General features: G+C 39.6%; 4 protein-coding genes across 8 annotated transcripts; 2 read left to right on the forward strand and 2 right to left on the reverse strand.

Moving 5' to 3' along the window:
* Nucleotides 1–4,958: 4,958 nt before the first annotated feature.
* On the reverse strand, nucleotides 4,959–8,702 carry LOC136262812 (trimethylamine monooxygenase-like). 3 transcript variants are annotated; one of them, XM_066057220.1, is made up of 7 exons: nucleotides 8,610–8,702; nucleotides 8,251–8,478; nucleotides 7,858–8,196; nucleotides 6,498–7,321; nucleotides 6,061–6,250; nucleotides 5,694–5,963; nucleotides 4,959–5,644 (listed from the first exon to the last, which is right to left on the reverse strand). In XM_066057220.1, exons 2-7 carry the CDS (start codon nucleotides 8,454–8,456, stop codon nucleotides 5,086–5,088), a joined length of 2,388 nt encoding a protein of 795 aa, XP_065913292.1. In that variant the 5' UTR covers nucleotides 8,457–8,478; nucleotides 8,610–8,702; the 3' UTR covers nucleotides 4,959–5,085. The 3 variants fall into 3 exon arrangements, with proteins under 3 accessions (XP_065913292.1, XP_065913294.1, XP_065913293.1); XM_066057222.1 differs by having other exon boundaries at nucleotides 8,625–8,700; XM_066057221.1 differs by lacking the exon at nucleotides 8,610–8,702 and having other exon boundaries at nucleotides 8,251–8,586.
* LOC136262855 (uncharacterized) lies at nucleotides 8,656–12,702 on the forward strand. Its single transcript, XM_066057280.1, has 11 exons — nucleotides 8,656–8,862; nucleotides 11,196–11,290; nucleotides 11,343–11,376; nucleotides 11,507–11,544; nucleotides 11,605–11,630; nucleotides 11,811–11,841; nucleotides 11,898–12,118; nucleotides 12,178–12,235; nucleotides 12,288–12,335; nucleotides 12,389–12,451; nucleotides 12,506–12,702. Exons 1-11 carry the CDS (start codon nucleotides 8,724–8,726, stop codon nucleotides 12,557–12,559), a joined length of 807 nt encoding a protein of 268 aa, XP_065913352.1. The 5' UTR covers nucleotides 8,656–8,723; the 3' UTR covers nucleotides 12,560–12,702.
* LOC136262827 (probable D-lactate dehydrogenase, mitochondrial) lies at nucleotides 12,573–17,746 on the reverse strand. 3 transcript variants are annotated; one of them, XM_066057239.1, is made up of 10 exons: nucleotides 17,629–17,746; nucleotides 17,174–17,440; nucleotides 16,917–17,125; nucleotides 15,151–15,243; nucleotides 14,996–15,101; nucleotides 14,855–14,948; nucleotides 14,395–14,651; nucleotides 14,252–14,342; nucleotides 14,088–14,199; nucleotides 12,573–12,871 (listed from the first exon to the last, which is right to left on the reverse strand). In XM_066057239.1, exons 2-10 carry the CDS (start codon nucleotides 17,288–17,290, stop codon nucleotides 12,700–12,702), a joined length of 1,251 nt encoding a protein of 416 aa, XP_065913311.1. In that variant the 5' UTR covers nucleotides 17,291–17,440; nucleotides 17,629–17,746; the 3' UTR covers nucleotides 12,573–12,699. The 3 variants fall into 3 exon arrangements, 2 of the variants coding, with proteins under 2 accessions (XP_065913311.1, XP_065913310.1); XM_066057238.1 differs by having other exon boundaries at nucleotides 17,485–17,707; XR_010704345.1 differs by having other exon boundaries at nucleotides 12,731–12,871; nucleotides 14,013–14,199; nucleotides 17,485–17,708.
* LOC136262829 (tyrosine-protein phosphatase non-receptor type 2-like) lies at nucleotides 17,544–23,944 on the forward strand. The gene is made up of 10 exons (XM_066057241.1): nucleotides 17,544–17,792; nucleotides 17,860–17,956; nucleotides 18,010–18,074; nucleotides 18,131–18,166; nucleotides 18,214–18,312; nucleotides 18,415–18,546; nucleotides 21,516–21,673; nucleotides 21,726–21,780; nucleotides 23,051–23,619; nucleotides 23,671–23,944. Exons 1-10 carry the CDS (start codon nucleotides 17,733–17,735, stop codon nucleotides 23,855–23,857), a joined length of 1,458 nt encoding a protein of 485 aa, XP_065913313.1. The 5' UTR covers nucleotides 17,544–17,732; the 3' UTR covers nucleotides 23,858–23,944.
* Nucleotides 23,945–24,013: the final 69 nt, after the last annotated feature.

The raw sequence follows: 24,013 nt of genomic DNA on the forward strand, positions 1-24,013 counted from the left end.
CCGGCTTTCCAGCTTTCTTTTTTCTTTCCAGGGTGCCACCACCACCTGAGATAGTAAAGTGCTGAAAATGTAATCTTAAGGGATCAACCTATTTTCAGAAATTGCAAGATCAAGTGTACGGCAATAGTCACTGGGCTGTCACAATGAGACCTAGCTTGCTCCACAGGTCTCATTGTGACAGCCCAGTGATGTCACAGACAAGTCCTGTGTAAAGAAAAGCTGGTGGAGTATCTCTGCATGGTGGAACAAGAGGTGCGTCTATTACTGACAATTTCTGCTGAAATAGAAATGTTGAAGTGCAATCAGTAGAGAATGGACTAGCTAGTGGGAACTTCTGCAAATTTATCATATGCTGATAGCTGCTATAGCCTACTGCAAATCTATAATAAAATTAATAGAGATACAAAATTACACGGCAATTCTGAATTGTGCTGTGCCTTATGAAGGTTTGGTTAGTATTCTGAGCTCAAAACATTGAACTTGTGCATTGATTGATACTGACTACCTAGTTTCCACTTTCCAGTCTCTGATAATAAATGTTGGAGTGGTCGGTTGCACTTCACAATAATTGGCCAAGTGTTTGTAAATTGTTACTAAGTCCAGATAGGGTCATACCATACCAAATCAACAAAAAAAAATCCCAACCCCTTTGGATTTTCATGAAATTTGGCATAGACATGGACTCTATTAAGAAACATTCTCACACCAAAATTTGGCCCATTCTATTGATCTCCCTTTAAGATATGACCACTCCAAGTTTATTACAAAATACTACAGTGGTTTAATAAAATGGCCATAACTTTGTCAGTGCTATAGCCACAACTCATGATCTACTTGCCATCCCAACTTCAAACTTACTATCATGAAAGAAGGGCATTAGAAGAATATTTGAACAAAAAATGAAAGTAATTGAAATATCCTTTTTGAAAAAAGTAAGATCAAAGGGAAAAGTCACATTTTTGTGGTTTGACCTTTTCCTTTGAATAATTATAATGAATTATGTATCACTTGAAAGAGAATTTAATAAGCATATCAGCAATCTAAACAGAAAGGTTTTGTGATAATCACTGACAAAGTTATCGCCATTTTATTAAACCAGTATAGTATTTTGTAATAAATAAATTTGGAGTGGTCATAACTTAAAGGGAGATCAATAGAATGGGCCAAATTTTGGTGTGAGAAAGTTTCCTATTAGAGTTCATGTCTATGCCAAATTTCATGAAAATCCAAAGGGGTCGGGATTTTTTTTGTTGATTTGGCATGGAATGACCCGATAGCTATACGTACACCAGCAACATTATATCTTTACATTCCAGCTCTCTGAGCACTGATCTCTGATTGCAGTGGAAGCTGCAAGCCCAGCTACACCTTCAACATCCACATGGCCTGCATGTCACAATAAGCAAATGAGATTATTTGTAAGTGTACCCAGGAATGCCATGCTGGGATGGTGTGCATTGAATGTGTGAAGAAACAGAGGTTGTATTGCACATTTGCTGTCCACAGTGAAGCCACTGGAATCATCAAGGTAGGAGAATTAAGCAGACTTGTAACCAGCATATATTTCAGCTTTAGGTGGATCAAGTTGTCGATGAGATCTGTGACCTTGACTGACCACTTACAGAAAACCCCACCCTCCTTCAACCTCACTTGATCCACTCTGTGGTTGAGCTTCACATGCTGAAGCAGCTCATAGTGTTCACAATAATCTTGTAAGTACTTCAGTACTTGAGCTGGAGTGGGAAATGTATCAGTGTTGGGTTAAAAGGAAAAATCTCAGTAAAGCCAGTCAGTTCAGCTAGTAAATTAGTTATAGCTACAAAAGTGAACAATGAAAAAAAACGTTAATGCAATAAAAATTCTGCAGTTCAGAAATAAATATTGACAATACTAAGTGGTTTAGCTACCTAAGGTATTCTCAGACAATTCAGTTTCCCCTATTTACTGTGGGATAATCCTACCATAACTTTATCTGTGCTCCTTCCTCAAACAATGTCACTGGCACACGGTCCAGAAACTTGCAACAATGTCAGTCTCACAGAACACAATCATGATATACCAGCTCCAATAATTGCTATTCTGATCTTTGGCTTTGCATTGTCACCTACAAGTAAATCATTAAACTTCAACACAATAAAATTGTTACCTTTATTAGGAGTAGTTAAATCTGACACATGCAGTATCAAGAAAGAGGAGCAACTTGGCATACTGATAGCTTTTAAAGCCAATGATATCTGTTCTCCGATGTTCTAGGAGTGTAGCTATACAGTTTGATGACTCTTTCATAGGGTGGTGTGCTTCCACTATTCCTTGCCATGTTGCATAAATGTTCCCACTGACCACCTGTCAGACAATGAGAGTCTTTTATGGGCACCCCCTCGGATTGCTGTCGTGTAAACTCTGGATCACAAGCAACAATTATTTCTTCTGTAGATGGTAACTTTACCACTCCAGACCATACTGAGACTCTGAGAGTAGCCAACAAGATTGCAACCCAAAGTAGGGAAACATACAATAATAGTGCTGAAACCAATGAAAGCCATGGATGGGTGTATTGCATTGAAGACATGTTTATGTATAGAGGATGGAACCTCTTGCTGTCCTGTCAGTGATAAGCCGCATGTTTCATCCAGAAAAGGAAAACTAAAATCATATCCATTGCATAAAATGGTGAAATTGGGTAACAGCGTCTTCCCATCCTTAAAGACAATAACTCCATCTTGCTGGACTTGTTTAACCTCCACAAACTGTTTTACATTTTCAGGCAGAGGACAAGTTAATGGCTTCTTTCTACTACTCATCACTTTGCCAGTGATATATCAATTGCAGACATTTTGGAGCCTACCACCAGCACCGTCTTACCTTGATAAGTATCTAGGTCATGATATGAGTGACTATGAATCACTTTGCTAGAGAGAAAATTCTCCAAACCAACCACATCTGTTATAGACAGAGTAGAGAAGTGTATACATAAAATGTTATATCAATCAGTGTCACTATCGGAGTAAGCACACACAGATCTCAATATTGTTTTAAAAACCAGTCCATTAGAATATCTTATAGATAGTGTGTGTTCTATAGGAGAAACAGTACCCAATGCCAGTGCCAGGTGGGATGAAACCAGATTGATCATCCAGATCACTAGGGTCAACCAGGATTATAGGTGACTGTGTCTGGGAAAACCGGCCTTATCATTGCCCATGGCAACAGGCTTGTTTTTTTCTATGAGAACACAAAGCTACATTCATATGAATACACTATCAAATTTCACTGTCAAAGTCAGCCAGGTCAGCTTTTGCTGGCTGCTTTTCCCAAGCCCAGTGGCAAGCTGTACAAGCAGTCTGGGGCCTTAATGGAGCTCTGGCCACCTGTATGTGGCTGTACAGCTCCATGGCACTGAAAAATGACTTGCACCACAAACCTTCTCTCATTTTAGCTGATTGTGAGACCTGAATCGCTCATAATATTGCCTAATTCATTCCTAGACATTTTGTAAACAACTGCTTGCCCTTCCCTCCACCCCTTACCTGATATCCAGTTCTGGGTTGCACACGTGACTCTAATGGAAACTGTATGCACATCACCAACTGGAGGTGGTGTATGGGTGCCATTGGAGACAATGTTAGTTATAACATGTACAAGGGGCTTCAGATCAAAATGATCTGCATAATCCTTCAAATACTTCAACACTACATGAATGATGGGAGGTGAGGATCAAACTGATAATCTACAAACAGCATGCATAATTTCATTTGGTTGGTTAGTCCTGTAAATGTAAAACTTGAAAGTCACTTTCAGTAAACTGCATTTTAAATCAGGATCACACAATTGGCCACAGGTAACTATTTACTTACCCATACACAGCCCAGGGTAATGTAATTATTTATGAAATAACATGGTAGGAGGTGAAGCCAGAATTCGAAGCTGGTAAGGACAGGAGTACATTAGAGTAAGATGCAGTTGTCATGAATAGTGTAAATACATGTACACTATTTTACAAAAAATAACTGTTATAGCAGTTTTTAGTTATGAGCCAATTAATAATGATTTTAAATTCATACTGAGTGGTCATGATTTAAACTCAAGCACAACATATCGACTGTTCAATTAGGGTAGTTAACATTGCATAATTATATGAATCTTGTTAAGTAGACACTGGGCTATGTGCATGCACATATATGTACATGCACGCATACAGCATAGCCTACGTTAGATTAGAGATCATTCAAAGATATGGGTACACACAAACAAAGCAAATACACATTAGCACAACAGAAGAAACATTTACAAAAGGGATCGAATAAACAACAAGAAAATGACACAAGTGCTGAGTGAAACATAGGACAGTTAGACAACTAAAGAATGTGATGGGGATGGTTACTTCACCTCTTTAATTTGGTGTCAATATTCTTCAAAAGATATATTACAGCTGGAATCAATTTAGTGATGCGTAGAATGCTACATGGGTGTGTGGCAGTAGGTGGAACCCTGTTACTTGAAAAACTCAAGTGGCCTTTATACCATTTTTAGTTTAGCCCATGATATCCTACGCAAACAAATTATCCCTTTTAACAATCATTTTCTACTATGCATATGTGATTCCATCCACTAACCCTCATCAAATATCAATCCTTATTGTCATTTTTTTTTGTCAACACCTCTTTTTTATGGAACTCCATAGTACTTGTAATGTACGTGTACATGCTTTATCATAAGTATACTTGCCATTCTTAGTAACCACTATAACTAGGGAGGTGAAGTCTGTCCCAATTTCTGGGGAAAATATCTGAGCACCTTTAGATGTACTTCTACACAAGCATATTTTTAATTAACTTACTTTAGATATTCAATCAAAGGGACAGATAGCCCCTACCTTAATTCCTCAGCAATAGAGAGCTAAGCCAATTTATGTTAACATTCCTGAGCATTCACTATACCCCCATACCCTATTAAAACAGTCAGGTGTACGTAGGAATCAGCGCATTAGTTTAGCACAGGGGTGGAATGAAACCTGTACTTTACAATCACACAAAAATAATTAATACTGCAAATCTATGTTAAATAATTATATAGCAATTCTGTCCCTTATGAAGGTTCAGTTACAATCCAGTATTCTGAGCTCAGAACATTGAACTTGTGTGTTGATCGATATTGACTGCCAAGTCTCCAGTCTTTGAAAAGAAACTGTATTATTGTAATAAATGCTGGAGTGGCCGGTTGCACTTCACAATAATTGGCCAAGTGTTTGTAAATTGTTACAAAGTTTACGTGGCTGCGTACACCTGCAACATTTTCTTCACACGCTTCGAGCATTTGAGCAGTTGATTGCAGTGGAGGCTGCTGCAAGCCCAGCCACACCTTCAACACCCACATGGCCTGCATATCACAATAAGCAAATGAGATATTTGTGAGTGTACCCAGGAATGCCATGCTGGGATGGTGTGCATTGAATGTGTGAAGAAACAGAGGTTGTATTCCACGTTTGCTGTCCACAGTAAAACCACAGGAATCATCAAGGTAAGAGAAAGCAGACTTGTAACCAGCATATATTTCAGCTTTAGGTGGATTAAGTTGAACATCATATTCAGTGAGGTACTGTGTCCGTTCGTAGTCTTCAGGTGGACAAACAAACTTTTCAGATAAGCTACAAAATATACAATAATACTAACATCAAACATGAGCTAACTGCTTACTCTGAACACACGAAGACATTATCAAACTCTTCGCAGGATGTTTGGTTGTTGATGACATCTGTGACCTTAACTGACCACTTGCAGAAAGCCCCACCCTCCTTCAAGCTCACATGATCCACCCTGTGATTGAACTTCACATGTTGAAGCAACTCATAGTGTTCACAATAATTTTGTAAGTACTTCAGTACTTGAGCTGGAGTGGGAAATGCATCAGTGTTGGGTTGAAAGGCAAAATCCTGAAAACCAGTCAGTTCAGCTGGTAAATTAGTTCTACAAAAGTGAAATAGTGTACACAATAAAAATTCTGCAGTTGAGGCTGAGAAATTCAACAGGATAATGTTGATACTACTGAACAATTAAATTTTACCTGAGGTTATTTCCAGACGGTTTTTCCCCATTTACTGTGGGGTAGTCCCACCACGACTTTATCTGTGCACCTTCCTCAAACACCGTCACAGACACACGGTCCAGAAATTTACAAGAATGTCTCAAAGCACACAATCCTGATATACCAGCTCCAATAATTGCTATCTTGATCTTTGGTTTAACCTCAACATCTGCAAATAAAATGTGATGAGTGTGTGTGTGTGTGTGTGTGTGTGTGTGTGTGTGTGTGTGTGTGTGTGTGTGTGTGTGTGTGTGTGTGTGTGTGTGTGTGTGTGTGTGTGTGTGTGTGTGTGTGTGTGTGTGTGTGTGTGTGTGTGTGTGCATGTATATATCAATGAACAGATGCTGGCACTAGCTACACGTGAGAAAGCTGTCGAGTAACATTCAAATTTACAGAGTATTGTTTGCACATCTTACCTTTAGGAGTTTTTGTAGCGGAAACTGCCAAGAATGCAGAGTGTCCAGTAATAGTAAACTGATAATCCTTGTAGTTAATTAGATCTATTGCTCGGTAGTCGTAAACAGTATCATACAGCCTGTGTATGACATAATTGAGTGGGGAATTTCCCCCACAAGTTGCCACATCATAATAATAATCCCACTGCTTAGCAGCTAACTGGTGGTAATATTTCTTTGGCACTTTCTTGTGTTTTGGTTTTAGACGGATTGTATCACAATCTTTAATCATATCATCAGCAGATGGCAGTTTGGCAAGCCCTGACCACACGGAAAGCACCCAACGGGATTGCAGGTCAAAGTAAGGGAAGGGCAACACAGTTATGTTGATGCCAATAAATGCCATGGATGGATGTAGGGCATTGAAAACGTGTTTATACAGTGGGCGCATATGTCGCTCTTCTAGAGTAAGCTCACACGTCTTGTCCAAGAACGGAAAACTGAAGTCATAGCCATTACACATTATGATAGAATCAGGTGAAAGCGTCTTTCCATCTTTGAACAGGACAACTCCATCTTGCTGAATATGTTCAATCTCCACAAATTGCTTCACATTGTCAGGCAGAGGACATTCCACTGGAGATTTCCTGTTGCTCAACACTACTTGCTTTGCTTCAGTAGCCACATCAAGGATAATATCTTTACCTGACGATCCTGCTCCCACGACTAGTACTGTCTGGCCACAATAGCTTGCTGGGTCACGGTACGAGTGACTGTGGATAATTTTGTCAGCTGGAAAATTCTCCAAACCAGCCACATCATACTTCCATGGAATGACATAGTGACTATAAATAAAGATAAAACTCATAATCACAGTGAAACCTCGTAAATAAGGCTACCTGTAGGACTGAAAATATGTGACCTCACTATGAGGCAGCTTTATGAGATGCATACATATTGCATGCTACATACAAATTACATCAATGCATGCTACACAATATATATACACACAGTGAACACAATCACTGTAAGCATGTGGACCTCACTGTAACATGCATGTCGCCTGATAAGCACTAGAGTTTATCTTACACTATTTTGCTGTCACATACATAACTAGAACTCAGTTATGATTACATGTACAAACAACATTTTGCTGAGTTAGTTTAGGACTATTTCATAATGCTCTGTTTGTTTAGAGAACAAATTAGACAGAGAAGTACCTGTAGCAACCACTCTATATCTTAATGGGCTAGTTTTTTACAGGTACTGCACCTATTACACATGAAGGTGATGGAAGCCCTCAAATAATATATCTGCACGACTAAATGAACTGTTTCTATTATACAAGTAGCCTGTCTCCAAGTCTTTCTATAATACTTACCCATTGCATATCATCACAGCATCGTAGACCTGTGTAGTAGTGGCTTTACTCAACACATCTTGGGTGGTAACCTTCCACTGATGGAAGAAGAAGCCAGTGTTAGGTATTCCCTTTGGGTCCACTGGAAACTGGATATCTCCAATGGGAGCTGGGGTATAGTTTGTGTCATTTGACGTAATGCTAGTCACTACTGTGTTGAACTGGATTAGGGGCATCACGTTGAAGTGGTCTGTGTAATGCTGCAGGTATGTCTGCATATCAGCATGAGGGATGAAAGATGGAAGATGAGGATCAAACTGGAAGTCCAAGAAGGGCATAATTTCTTTTGGCAAGTTAGTCCTGTAGACTCAAAATAATCATGTGCCACACACCTGGTAATACAATCCAACTCACCGAAGGTTCTTGTACATGCTCTGGTGAATTGGTAGACCATTTTTACTAGTTCCAGTTTCTGGAGTGTACACCCAGGTACCACCTACGTTGTCTGTTTGCTCAAACACGTCCACTTCAAATAACTGGGGAAGTCGAATGAGATGTCGGGCAGCACACAAGCCTGCTGCCCCAGCACCCACCACACATACTTTCACCTTTCTGCTCATAACAGCTTCAGAAGAGGATAGCCTGGAGAGATACGAAGACAGTGACAGTAATTGTACGATGGTCGTTTGAGCAAAGAAGGGTACTTAAGTGCTATGATTAATCACGTGAAGACCTCACACAAATTTAGTGCATGACTTTCATGAGACACTGACCTTCAAAATACTGACCTTTGTGCCGAGTTGTGCTGCACGAAATGTAATAGGACACAAAGAAGTCGCTTGAACAATAAACATCACGTGATTGAAGCCTTGCGCGGGAAATTCAAAATGCCACGAAGGAAACGACAGACTAAAAAGGAACCAACGGTACAATTTTCTACTTCTGCGAAGACAACAGACGGGAAGGGATCGTATGAGTCAAAGTTAAGGGAATGGAGAAAGGTTAGGGTCAACATGGAAACCGAAGGTAAGCGCTTCGTGTCTGTTTCAGAGTGTGTTGGTGTGTAGCGGTTTACAATGTAACCAGTTACAACTTTAACGTAGAAAATATACTAACATTACATGTAGACTCAGCCAGACACCTCAACTCTCACGCATTACGCGTGAGACACACTCATCGGATTGTTGTCTCACGCATTGCAATTCCTGGAAAATTAAGCTCTTATGTAAGTTAATTTCACTTCAAACCTCTTGGAAAGCACTAAACAGTGCTCTAATGGCTAAAAAGGTATAAGTCAAAGAAAGTTGCGAATTTTGCAATTTTTACAGGAATTTTTCTACTAAGACGAGATCTCACTCATAAGCAAGCAAATCTCACTCATTTTAACCTCAGGTCTCACTCCTAGTGCACTTTACAGGTTGAGGTCTCTGCTCAGCAGACATGCCAACTCTCACGCATTAGGTGTGAGTCTCACTCTTTTGCTAGTAATCTCACACCTAACCCTCTGTTTCTCACTCTTTCAGCTTAGTTCTCACGCCTGATCTGCTTCATAAGTAGACCTGTGCTTATTTCTGTACTTTGAGCATGTAGCAACCTTTTTTGGGGGGGGTGGGGGTCTTCAGTACCAAAAATCCTAGAGCTACGCTTGAGTCTGGTCCACATTGCTGGTAGTGTTTGAGGTCTCACTCCTAAATTGTTCACAGGTTGGCATCTCTGACTCAGTCGTAGCATTTGATACCGTGGCAACCAATAAAGTTCCTGCTATATCCGAGGCTATATCTGTGTATCAGTGCATTGTACTTGTCTAAAATAAGACGTCTTAGTTACCAATAAACCCTGTATGTTCCTAACTTAAAGCCATGACAAAATTAATCTATGTTTTGCAGATGAGGCTGGCCAGGGCTTTGGCAAACCTAAAAAATAAAATTGCACAATCTCTTGAAAAGAATGCTAATATGGCTGTAGACTCATAAAATAATGTGCAAGCAGTAATAAGTTTAGAAGAAAATGGGGCTAACTTATTCTCAGAAGGACTTTAGCACCTGTAAAGATCAAGATACTCTAATAGAGCAGTCATATATACTCCAATAAAATAGTCACAACCACTTACAGCACAACTGTAGTGGCGAAAGTTGTCCAGGGGGGGGGGGGGGGGGGCGGTATGGTTGCTGTAACTGGTCCGGGGGGACCAGTTGTAGCATGACGGGTCACTAGTAGAGGGCAAGTGGTCTATGTTAAGGTTACGGTATAGTCACAGGCAATCATTCAAAATTTTGAATGCCTATCGATACTTTTTGAGAAGCCCATAAAACCAGTCTAGCAGCTGAAACGTTTTAAATGAAGGTGAAGCTCTTCATATTTAATGTTTTTATGTAGCTACAGTGTAGTTTGAGGCAGGTGGAACACTACAATTTGTTGTCGAACCAAGTACTGCTCAGCTCCAGCTGTCACTACCATGTTTTTCCGCCGCCAAATACTGCAAAAGCTGTAGGTTCTATTGGCTTTTCTGGGGCATAGTGATACTGTATATTAAATTTATTAGGTCCTGTGGAAGCGTTTTTGGCGTGTTTCTTCCCAGTGACTCAGATACAAGCCTTCAAAGAGCTTGTTTCACTCAAAAAAACTACTAAAAGTTCAATAAAATGTCTATACAACCAGTAACTTAAAATATCGCTTCCACAGGACCTAGATGTTTTAGTTGTTTAGCCACTTGTGTTGAAATTAGTAATCTGTTAGTCTGGGTTTTTTTTATGCGTGTTTTTATAAAACATCGCTCTATTGTAGACCACACACCCAAGAACAGTCGTTGTTCTGTAGTAAAAACAAACAAGCACAATTAGTTGTATTGCTAACACAACACAGTTGTTGAAATTATTTATCCCTGCTTGGTTTAAAGCAGGTTTTGTAATTTTTTTCCACCCACGCATTTTAAACTATTCGTAACCTTAAATTAGTATGGCCTGATAAAACTGGTCCCCCCCATCCCAAAGATTTACACCATTGTAATTAAAGAACTCCCAAGTTTCTCCTGACCTCCAGTGATCCCCCTCTTCAATATCTTCCACAGTACCAATTGGACTCACATGCAATCCTTTTACAGCCCACACCCCGTCCCCATCCCCCTTGTAGTGAATGTAATAACAGGTTTTGTGTCCATGCTCCATGGCTAGTGGGCAGCCTGTTTGCCACATAATTATATAGTCTCACCAAATCATAATAATATGTATATTATAGTTGAGAGAGCTCTACTATATTATGAATTCTTGTAAGTACATTTTGTGCCACATAGCCAGCCTGCCTGCCAATAAGCAATAAGGAGTATCACTGTTGTTTGTTGCTGTACACATTTACACTTGTAGCACAAGCTCAGGTTCATTTGGTGCTGAACTCAATCGAAGATGAAATATCAGCAATAGTCAGTGAGTACATCATGTCTATGCAAACCTTTGATACAGTAAGTGATCTTTAGTGTAGTATTTCTTGTGATGTATTGATGTGATTAACAGGTAATTCTAGATGCTCCTTACGAGTTGTTTGTTGGTAAGGTTAAGTGTAGTGTGTGCGCGCGCGCGCGTGCGTGCATGTTTGTTTGTTTTGTTATGGTGATGTCTAGCTATTCCTCAATAGCTAAGCACCAATTATAGTGATAAATGTGTGATAATTCTTTTAGAATGTGAAGGAGACTCTCAGAAGCTGATGACCAGATTGGTAAGCCCAAACTAATGCATGTCACAGCTATTACTTTTTTTTTGTATGTAATATTGACAGACTGAGCAAATGGACCATGGCACCAGGTACTGTAACAATGGTGGGGAAAATATGCCAGCAAATTGAAAAACGACTAGTAATTTTATGAGAAAAGATATTACTAAATTCAGATTGTCAATGCTAAATTTATGGGTGTTTTTTCCCTGTCATTGTTATACACCAATTGTCACTCCATCACTATCTTCTTCTTTGCTCTGACGCGTTAGACGACAAAGACAGAAGTTTGTGCATAAAAAGGTGCTAATTGCACTACCAATCGTGTGATCAGAAACTCATGTTGTTTTCTTTACTAGCCTCCTCTGCAGGGAAGACCAACCAAGAAGGGTAAAACAATGAAGACTATGCCAGAACCAGAACCACTGGAGGCCACCACTATATCACAACCGATGGATGAGAATGATCCTCCACCAGATCAAAACTCGATGGCATTTATCACACCAGCTGTCAACAAGTTAACAGTGAATAATTTGGCAACAACTGGAGTAACAGGAAGAAGGCTAAAGGAGGGTGAAAAGTGAGACAATTTTCTAATGTCATGTTTGTGTCACTTTGTACACCTGTACTTCTAAACAGGACTGTACTGAAACATGTCTATGTCTCTGAATTGACTGGATCACCTATAGCAGATCCTGTGAGTTGTAACTATGTCCACTTTAACTTGTAAGTTACTGCTCATTTGTTAGAGAGGTTTTGAGACTGAAAGAATGGGAAATCAGTGTGACAAGATTATGGTAGGTTGATGCAATGAAACTTAGAAACCACCTTACATACTTCCATCATTTAGCAATGTTTGCCAAAGAAATACCGACAGAAACTTGAATCAAAGATGCAAGAGGCTGGAGCAAAGGTGAATACACAACTCGGACATTTAAATGTAATTATACCCTCACTTATGTTACAGATAACGATGCCCCTACAAGCCACGAATTACTCATTGGTCACCCCATACCATTAATGGCACAACTGGCTACCTTTTTGCAGATACATATTAAAATTAACTGTCATATATACATGTTTGTTTCTTGTTACATAGGCCTGTAATGTAAATACATATTTCTGGTGGTGTTCATGATCAAAAATCAGATTGTCAATAATTTAGATTGTTATGATTTTTCCTGGGTTCATTATTCCATTTGGGTCTAGTGCTAGTTTAATGTTCTTCATTGTTGCTATACCAGCAGCTCCAGCTTCCTTTTCAAGCAGTTTCATCTTCCCCCGTCCAATTCCATGCTCTCCTGTGCATGTCCCACCAACTGCCATTGCACGTCTAAAGATCACAAAATTACATGAAACATTTTATAATAATAAACAAGACTCCTATTTACTGTATAGCAGGAAATTTTTGGAGTAAACTTTGGTGAATTTGCTGCCATAGGACATAGGTGAGAAAAAGCTTGGCAGATTAGTCCATTTCCATGCAAGCTAAAGTATTCACAGTATGGTCTAATTTATTACACATTGTGCAACATCCGGTGTCCTTTGGGAGGCCTTAAAATGTATTGAAACCTATGGGACTAAGGTCTTTACACTTTACGGGAGCCCAAATCATACTGTTTATTCTTATTATAAGAACGTACTTTTATAGCAGCCACTATACTACAACGATGACGTGAAAATTGGAAAGATACTCTGTGTTGTGATCGAGAAATCAGCGATCTTGTGTTGATATCTTAAGATTTAAAGGCTGCATCTTTCCTAAAGTGAGGTATTTTTACTCTTATAAGTATAGAGGATCGTTAGGCAACAAACATGGCCACTGAACCTACTGTAACGGGTGAAATAATCACGAAGTATTGATAGAACCACAGCGATGAAAGATCGCCTATTTCTGCGATAAAATTTTGCATAGCATTGTTCCCAGCCTTGTACAAACGTAGTAACAAGGTATATCTCACTAAGTAGACTTTCTAGGTGCTGAAAACAAAGTCACTAGAGTCTTCTGCCATGCTAAAGTCGCTTCTTTCCGCTTTACAACATAGTGAATCTTCACAAATGTGATGCTAGCAACCTGAAGATTACAATTTCGTTCTCACAATAAGAATAAATGGTACAGTTTAGGCTTCCGTGAAGATTTCTTACCTCACTCCCATAGGCTTCAATACATTTTAAGGGACACCAGATGTTGTGCAATCACAATTGTCAACCACCACATTCCTTAGCCCTTGTGTGAAAATGGCTATTATTGGACAACCAATTTGGAAAATTTTTAGTTTGGCAAAACACCACTTCACCAAAGTTTCTTCCCATCAAGCTTTGTTGTACAGCCACAATCAAATGTTTTGTACAGGTTCCACTGTAAATCTGAAAATCATGCTTTTGTGACCAAATCACATCATTCTTCTACTCAAAGCAGGTGTCATCACACTAATGAAATGTGTAACAGTAAAAGTGGTCACACAAATGCTTACAGTGGTTGATTCCAAGTCTGGTGAATGCACTCAAGTGCTTTCAAATGCACTACACATGATATACTAACTCCTCACTTAGCCATGCGGAATGCTAATTCTTTTGCAGCTGCTAATTCTTCATCATTATCAGGTTCCAGTAGTATAAGGCTGTGGAAGTTTCCATCCCCAACGTGTCCAATTATGGGAGCTGAAGAGCGGTAGTGAAACATACCAACCAAAGATAGCAATGATTTTCTTACCAACAAAAGGTGATGATTCAAGGTCTTGTTTAGTTTCTAGCAACACTTGAGGTAACTTTGATATCGGTACACAGACATCTGTGGCAAATCCCTACACAAAAGTTTGTATAGAACTGTGATGTTATCAAATAATAAAGACCCACTTTTTTCCCAGGCTCCATGGCTAAGCCACTATACCACCATTCATGTCTTGCTCTCCAAAGCTTGGCACGCTTCTCATGGTCACTCTCCCACTCAAATTTAAGGGCACCATTGGATTGAGCAATTTCTGACACCATCTCAACTTGCTCTTGGACCCCCAGAGCAGAGCCATGTAGCTCCATAAATAGTGTGGGCATTTCATCCAACCCAAGATTGAAATGTCTATTGCTTGCCTTTACTGATAAATCATCCAAGAATTCTACAACAAGGATGTACGCACTTTAGTTCAACTTAATATGGCATAATTGAATCCCACATTTGGACCCTTGAAAAAGGAGATAATCCGGACACTTGTCCATTTGTACTAGTGTATATCCCCTGAAATCAGGACACCTCACTGATGAAGACACTTCAACATAATCTCAAGGTGTCTGTGTTGCACATGACTGGCACACAACTCACCTATTTTAGCCATGGGTATCCCACCTTGTAGTATTTCCACTGTAGTGTCCACAGCTGCTTGAGCTGTTGGGAAGGGACACACTGCAGACACTGTCTGGTTACCATGGTGAATAGATTTATCCGATTTAGTTGACAACTAACCTCTTCTGGGATACCATACAACCGCAGTGTTGCCTCGGTAATTATTCCAAGTGTCCCCTCAGAGCCGACAAACAGGTTTGTCAGGTTATAGCCAGCTGATGACTTCCTGTATAAGTGCACAATGAAATTGTGCACTATATAGAAATAAGATTAACTTTGCTCGTCCTCCTTTCCCGCCAGTATAGAGCACATCACCATTAGGAAGGACAACTTGAAGATTGAGCACATTTTCCCTCATAGTACCGTATCTAAATATAGCACAGCATTGCATAAATGCATATATGTGACTGGATCTGCAAAAAACCCATGCAAGCCTAAATTTTCAGTATAAGCCATTGGTTGCAATGGGTAAAATATTTGCATAATCGAAAAAAAATTCATAAAACTTTTAAATACTTTGTTCTTTGTGAAGAAAGAGTCCAATGATAAAAACCTGAATATCATCTTAATCGCCTACTCAAGAGGAGTTGGAAAATCTTTGTTTTGTTGCAGTAGACTAAAGAATAAGTAAGTTATGGGCATTTGTTTACGTCACGTCGAAACGATCGTACGTGATCAATTTTTCTTCTCTGTAATGTAGTGAAGAATGGTAATAGAAGAAAAAACTTACCCAGTAATGGACTCCCCTATTAATGGCGAACACAATGGTACAAGCTGCAACTCTGTACTGCATTGTGTTTGTAAGTTACAGCCATTTTTGTAAGTGCATGTAATTTATTTTCCCAATACTTGTTGTACAAATCGATCTTTCAGTAGTTGCTACTTTGTAGGGCTGTAACTCCAAAAGTTGTTGGCATACAAGGCTAAAACTTGGCCAGAGCATACACTTGGCTAAGTAGATTATATAAATATTCAAAGAATTTGAAAAATGCACCATTATGTTGGGTTTTCGCAGATCCGCTCACATTAAATTTGGCATACTAACTTTTCACGCATAGTAGCAATGAAATATGAAACATATCTCACATAAATTAGTGATACAAAAAAGCTCTAGAATGCTTAGCCTTATAAAGATTATACCACTCAACTAGCAATCCACATACGTGTCTAACTGACAAGACAGGAATCACACAGGATATAGCTAGTATACAGTTTTAGATGCCACTGTTTCATAGAGGCAAAAACAACATATTTACAGTGGAATCTCTATAAAGGACACCAAGAATTTATGGGCTGACTACCGTAAGCATATTAAATTTCGTGGGTAAAATTTTTGTGGCTTGCCAAAGACAGGTTTGCAAGTGTATTAAATTTTGTGGGTATAATTTTCGTGGTTTAATCTTGATGATTGACTGCGAGCAGGGCAAGCCAGTTTATTTTCTTGAGGAGCCACGGGAAGCAAAATTCGTGCTTTAAGGTCGCATTTAAGGTTTACAGTTTAGGCTCACACTGACGTACTTTGCTATCTTAGGCTAAGCAAACCATTTTGTGGGGTCCAAGGTGGGGTCAGTGACTCACCACAAAAGTTGATAAAAGAATCTAGCCTGCTGGAATCAGAGGAAACGGGTCTTAGATACTTGAACAAAGCCATCAGTATCTATTCATTGGTGAACAGGTGCACATATCATCATCAAGTCATACGTAGCGCATTAGCTAGCTATTAGCTATGTGCGTTAATTGTACAAGGAAATATAGGCCGGCTCGAGCTGAGACGTGAGTTTCTAAATGGATTAATTTTCGTGGATCAGCTGCAAACCACAAAATCCACAAAAATTTATACACCACGAAACTTTCTACGCTTAAGGTATTGCTGCAATGTACAAGTTTAGGGGTAAACATGTATAAGTTATCAGAACAAAATTTTTGAAGGCCTTTATTATTGCATCATTAATTCACAGCATACATGCAGAACTACTGAAAGGGTAAATTTTACACAAGTTCATACATCCACATTATACAGGTACATTACATACATACACACCTAACAGCGTTGGTTCCTGAGGCACTAGTTGCAGCCATTCCACACAGAGAGGCATCAGCTCCTGGATCAATAGGAAACCATAGACCTGTATCTCTGATGAACGAGTTCAGAGCTTTCCTGGTCACTCCCGGCCGAACTGTGCAGTAGAAATCTTCAGAATGTACTTCAACTACTTCATTTAGCCCTGATAGGTCAATGCACACACCTCCCTATCAAACAATTAGCAAATCGTACTATGTTAAATATTGTCAGCTCACATGGGTGGCACCAACACCACCTTCTAATCCCGTTCCAGTTCCAAACGGGATCACCGGAATGTGTTCTTTGTTACACAGTCTCACAACTGTACTCACATGATCTACATTGGTTGGCATAACAACAGCATCAGCTGGTATGCATTTGTGATAAGACTCGTCCTTGCCATGGTGCTCACGTGCCGCCAGTGACGTAGTCACACCGCCACTACCAACAACCCTTTCAATTTGTTGATGTATGCTATCAGAATATCTGCCATATTGGCTACCCTGATAATAAATGGTAAAAACATTCTAAATATATACACACTCACCACACTTCTAGTTGACATACAACGCCTGCAACATAACGCTAGAAAACGTACAACGTTCGATTGTGGGATATTATAAAGCATTCTCATTTCTACTAACACCTGCTATTACCCTACCCAGTAACTTATACGTGTCTTTTTAGTTACCTGATATCCTACCGCGATAACATCTAACCGCGTTCATATCTCATCTTACTCCCACCAACGTATGAAATAATTTTCTTGCGCATTATTAGGTAATCAATTTAGGCATGGAGGAAGAGTTCTGGGAGATCGAAGACAAACAGCATGGCTGGTATTATTTGTTTCAGGTCAGTGCGACACGCACACTTTATTGTTCGCTGGTGATTACTCGAGACGACACTGTGTTTGCTGTAGCAATTGGACCAGGTAGCGCGAGCCAATGCTGGGACGCAGCTGATAGCAAAGGAGCCTATGAACATCATACGGAATCGCTACAGAGATGTGTTGCCAAGTAAGTCGTATAGACAGCATGTGGGTGTGCGTTATATAGAGTGTTTTCTTCAGTCGACGATACACGAGTAAAGCTAAACAACACTGACTGCGACTATATCAATGCTAACTATGTAAAGGTTTGTGGCTTGTGTGTCACTATTTCCTGCCAGTTTGACCTTTTATTGTCCTCTAGGAAGAGACTGTGCAAAGGTCATACATCATGACGCAGGTATAATGTTATGTGTAGGGTAGCTGATTATTAATCACGTGATACAGGGTCCAATGGGGCACACAAGCAGTCATTTCTGGCAGATGGTATGGGAACAGAACTGTGCAGGCATTGTGATGTTGAACCGCTGTATTGAAAAGGGAATGGTATGTTGTGTGTGCTATGTGGAAGTTGGTATGCATATTTGCCAGTTTGTGTGTGCTGTTGTGTGATTAATATTTACTTCATTTCACTTGTTATTTGTCTAGAACAAGTGTTTCCAATACTGGCCAGCTGAAGTGGGACAAAGTCTACAGTTTGGCCCATACATTATTGAGAACCAGTTCCAGCAAACGGAGGAAACATTTCGCCTGTCAATGTTGACTCTGAGCATGAGTGACGTAAGGTGGTGTATCTGTGGTGTGTACCTAAAAGCTGTGGAGTAGTCCTTAAATTTGCGTGTGGCTATGTTAGTATTACAATGTATGTCTCTGTGTTGCAGACAGTTTGTGTCAACAAGTAATAATCAGGTCATTAACAAAATAGTTGTTGATCCCATTTAAGTGATATATTAAAACAATCCACTCAATTGTTGCTATTGTTATACTCTATTAGGAAGGACCAAATGCCCTGAAAACACCAGCAAATGGTTAAATGGCTTAGTACTATATGCAACATTTTATTCAGCCAGTCTTCTCAACATATTATTGTAAAGTGCAATTTAACTTCTTGGAAATCATTTAAATGCTTTTCAGTGGTCTTAACTGATGAGGTTTGATGTAACTAAAGTCATGTCCACACAAATTCGAGTTAGGAACCAGATGCAAAACGGATTCAGGCAATGCGTATTAAATCTGAATTGAACGTGTCCACACGCATTATCGAGTAATGCGCATTATTAAATTTACTAGTGTGATAAACGGATAATTAAATGGTTGAGAAAACACTCATTTGCGCCAACCAAGAGAACAGTAAGTTTAACGATAGACTGAAAGGAATAGCTCGTAGTAACGTTTATACTTTTGTTTATAACGTACCGGAAGGATTTCTACGAATAGAATACGAAAAACTGCTGATGGTGCGTGATGGGTATGGGACCGTTATTCTTTCAAACTCTAAGGGCTAGATACGATGATGAAACACTGCTTCCATATGTCCCTGCGCTTTTATCACACCGAGCACTTCGGTATTTCTATCCTGTGTTGTTTACAAAGGTCACGTGCAAACGTGTCAAGCCCTCATGTGCTGCATTATTATGACGTATCTAGTCCCGATTCACAGCCAATTCGTATTCAAACCACCTGTGGAGGTGGATTCGTGTAATCAACTTTCAATTCGAATCACCCTAATGCACATTCCGTGTGAGGACGCGAATAATTCGAATCAATGCAGATTCAATTCGCATTATTTTTGTCATGTGGACATGCCTTAAGGTGTTTAGTATATTAGTACACTTGATACTGGAATAACAAACATGGTGTCTGGTTTCAAATACTATTAGTTAGCACCTTAGCAACCACTTGCTAGCTTTATAGGTGAGAGGGTGACTAGTTAATTGTGAAGCCAAGGTCATGTTATGTCCAATTACTATGAGACCTTACAACTGTTACTCAGCCACCAGTGAGTCCACAGTCCAATCCTGCCCATGGGTAGTTGGAAAATCTTTGTTCATTTCTATTCATGGATTCAATTTACAATGAAAGAATTCACCGACAATCTTAATATGCCTTCCTTCTCAAACACAGAAACGGATTATGGGGCAATCTATATGAGGGGGGGGGGGGGGATTCGCAGATTCATAGTGAACACAGTCTACATTGTTGTGTTAGTCAGTTATATGTTCAGCGCTTGTAGATTATTTTCTCAATAGTTCTGTACAAATCAATTAATTTGTTTGCCTGACAGCTTTCCAGTGCTAAATCCGACCAACGCCCAGCGTTTAATCGAATTTGTAGAATGGGATTACTAAATGATAAGCATAGAAACAGTGATACTATATAAACAAGTGTAGTCAAGGCTTAAAATGATTGGAAAATAGTTGTATCATACATGAATGATCTGTATGTACGCAGGCTTGCCCGAATTACTCATGTGATTACTAGTAGTACCTTCATACCTCAGAAGGCTCTAAACTCAAGTATGAAGAAGCAGCAGCAACAATGGAAACAATTAAAGCCATTAACAGTAGACTCAAGTAATAGCCTGGGCCTCTATTTGAGACTGGACATATTTTTTTTTTCAAAGGTGCTGGAAACTCCTGGCTTATAATTGAGGCATTCAAATGCGGCTGTTATACGATGGGAAATACAGTATTTAGCACAGTACCAGTAGTACTGGTACTGTGCTATGTCCAGTCTCAAATAGAGGCCCAGGCTATTACTTGAGTCTACTGTTAATGGCTTTAATTGTTGCGTTGAATTTGTAACTGGTGTGTGCGTGCATGCACACGCATGGGAGTAATGGTACGTGGTGTTAACTGTGGAAGCGAATGCCATGTCTGTGAAAGTCCATTTTCAGGCACTGCAATTTCACCTGTGACATATGGTACATCCTTCCCAGGATGATTTGTTTACACAGACTCTTAGCTGAGCAGCACAAGTAGGTGTCCCAGTGTTGGTTTACCGAATGGACGTGACCATTTAGCATGGCAGCTGAAGGCTTTGTTTGTGTGTGCGTGCGTGTGTGCATGCGTGCTTGCAGGGGTGTAAATAAACTGGAAGAGGAATGTATTAGCTTGTTAGTATGTACAGAAATTTTGTACCTGTTAACTTCCCTGTGTTACAAGCCTTGTGTTCACCTGCATGGGCTACATAGTTGAGTGGTCAGAGTGGTAATTTTCTGGCATCATTGTGGCTGGGAGATTATATTGATTGTGGGATTAATTGTGATTGTCTGAACATCGTGATGTTGATATGTATCATAAATAGTCGTGATGTCACAACATCACATGCAAATGTATAGCAAAATGGTGGCACATACTGTTATGGAAGAACACAAACTGGGAAGCAAGCTTTAAACAGTATACTGTGTGAATAAATCTTACTACATAGTTTAAAGCTTATGTGTTAGAAACCATTGAATTTTTGTTTTTATTAAACTGTAACTGCCTACATCCTTAATTGTGTCGAACAGTTGTACACAATTTCACCGTGCTGTAGCTGACAATCTTCTGTGAATTGATGTGCACAATAGTTGTGGTCAATTTTAGTCAGTGTGGCTAGACGTATCTTAATAATGAATGTACAGTGATTTGAATTGCAAGCCCAAAATATAAGGCAAAACTTCCATTATCCCCAATAACATTTTTGTTCCCGTATTGTTGCATATGCATACTCCACTTCTGATTCCCATGATTCATTCCATTATGTAGAGTGATGAACAGGTGAAGACAGTTCAACACTTTCACTACATCAAGTGGCCAGACTTCAACGTTCCTCGTACTCCAGATGACTTCCTACGGTTCTTAAATGCTGTCCGACGAGGCGGTGTTTTGTCTCCAGACTGTGGTCCCTGTGTAGTCCACTGCAGGTGAGCCCTGCCCAGTGTCTCTGTGTTGAACTAATTCCCCTCTCTTTTACAGTGCTGGGATTGGTCGGTCAGGAACATTTGCTTTGGTAGATGTTATTTTGGCACAGGTAAACGATATTTTGTGGTATTAGTGATTCTAAATGTAATGTTGGGTGGGCCTTTAAAAAGTGCGTTCACATAGTGGCGCAAAGACCACCACATTTTGGTTGTAGCCCTATTTATCATACGGTATGGTAGTACTGTATAGTAGGGACCACAAAGGTTTGGGTGTGGTCCATGAATAAACATCACCCAAAAACCAGCCTCACTTTTCCCTGACAACAATGAAGCAGTATTGGTTAGGTAAAACTAAGCCCAAACAACCCGAAACACTTTCAACAAGTTGCTACGGATTTTTATAATTATTATTGTTAGATGGAATTTTCTACTGACTGAGTAACTGGCTGATGTCTTCATACCAGCGTAACTCGATAATGGCTAAGGCTACAGGCTGGATTTTTTCACTATTCGACGTCACTTTGGCCCGAGAGGTGCCTTTTGGCATACCGCAGTACGTACAATGCACTCTTCATGGAATTTCCGGTGTCCTCCATTGTGTCCCATTCATCTTTGCTGACAGCGAGAAGTGTCAATTTGGCAGCAGCATGTGATGGCTTCCCTTCGTAACGGAAATCATCCGTATTTTACATTGTGGCTACTTTGATTGCATAGGTGCTTTTCGAACAGTTCTTGATTCGTAATGCTGTGTAACGGGTTGAACATAGCTGACAACAAAGCTTAATGGATACTTCACTTTTCAGACGATAATTGATAGCTGTGGCACACAGCGCTATTTCTTTCTTTTGGTGCGGTATACATGGGTTCACCAGTCATATAATTTTTACAATAAAAAATTAACACAAAAAAAAATTAAGGATTTCAACTAGTGAGTAGGGAACAAAGGCACATCGATAAAAAGTACTGAAACAAGTTGGAGTAGTGCACAATATTAAATCACAGTAAAACAATAATAAGTGTTATATCCCTACTGTACATTCCCATTATGGTATCTTGAGCACAGTAGGAATATAACACTATTTTTTTACTGTGATTTAATATCATGGACTACTCCAACTTGTTTCAGTACTTTTTATCGATGTGCTATGGTCCCTACTCTAGTTGAAATTTTTTGTGTACTTGTAAGATTTAGATTTATAAGATTATGGTCCCTACTCAAATTTTTTGTGTACTTGTAAGATTTAGATTTATAAGATTTAAATAATAATAATGTTGAGAAGGCTAGAGTTTGAGACAAGATTTTAGAGCTTTTTAACTGACCATCGGGAGGGTCTTATGGTATTACTAGTGTTTGTTAGATTTTTTATCTTTTAATTTCAGATAACAAAAGCAGGAAGTACTGCAGACATCAATATTCAGCAGACGTTACTGCGGATGCGCACACAGCGTCTTGGATTGATTCAAACACCAGATCAGCTACGGTTCTCTTACATTGCTATCCTGCACGGAGCAGATCGAGCATGCAAAGGAGAACTGGATGAAGATGAAGACAGTGATTCAGACGAAGACGAAGAAGGTGTAGCAAGTGAGAATGACAGTGAGGAAGAGAGAACAGGCCAGAATGATTCAGATAAGCCTCCACCGTTGCCCCCAAGATCTTCGGACTCTAATAAAATACCTCAAGTTGATTTAGTTAAGGAGGATGATCACCCTCCAGCTGTGTTAAAAAGGACACTTAGCTTAAGTGGTTCATCTTCACACTCCATGAGTACCACTCCAGAACTACCAGCTGATAAGGAAGATGATACTCCACCACCACCACCATTGCCTCCCCGAGATAACAGGGAGCCTTTTTTAGAGGAAAGAGAAGAGGGGAATCCCCCTGTGGAAGCACCCTCTTCATTAAACGCAGAAAATTTCATGACCAGTGATGACATTCATAGTACAAGGTTAGTGGAATATATCTCTTTCACGTAAAAATTCATTACTTTCCTTTTCAGTGAAGAAGCAACATTGCGTAGAAGACAGGCTTATCAAGACAAGCAAGCTAGAATCAGCACACAAGTACAAGACATGAAAAAGAATTTACAACATCAAAGAGGACACAGTGAACAATGGACCCCAAAGTGGTTGTTCATAGGTGTTGCCTGTATAATCTTCTACTTACTCCTCCGTGCTCTCTATTAATGACCACCTTGTAATATTTTGCACAGTCTCAGTACTTATGTACAGTAATAATAGTATTTTGCTATAATATAGTATTTCTAATATGAATTTTGACTACAGTATGTAATGCCCTTTTTTCATGTGCCGTGCACGTGGTATTTAGTCTGGCGGCGCCCG

This window comes from Dysidea avara, chromosome 8 (genome assembly GCF_963678975.1).
Source record: "Dysidea avara chromosome 8, odDysAvar1.4, whole genome shotgun sequence".
Lineage (NCBI taxonomy): Eukaryota > Metazoa > Porifera > Demospongiae > Dictyoceratida > Dysideidae > Dysidea > Dysidea avara.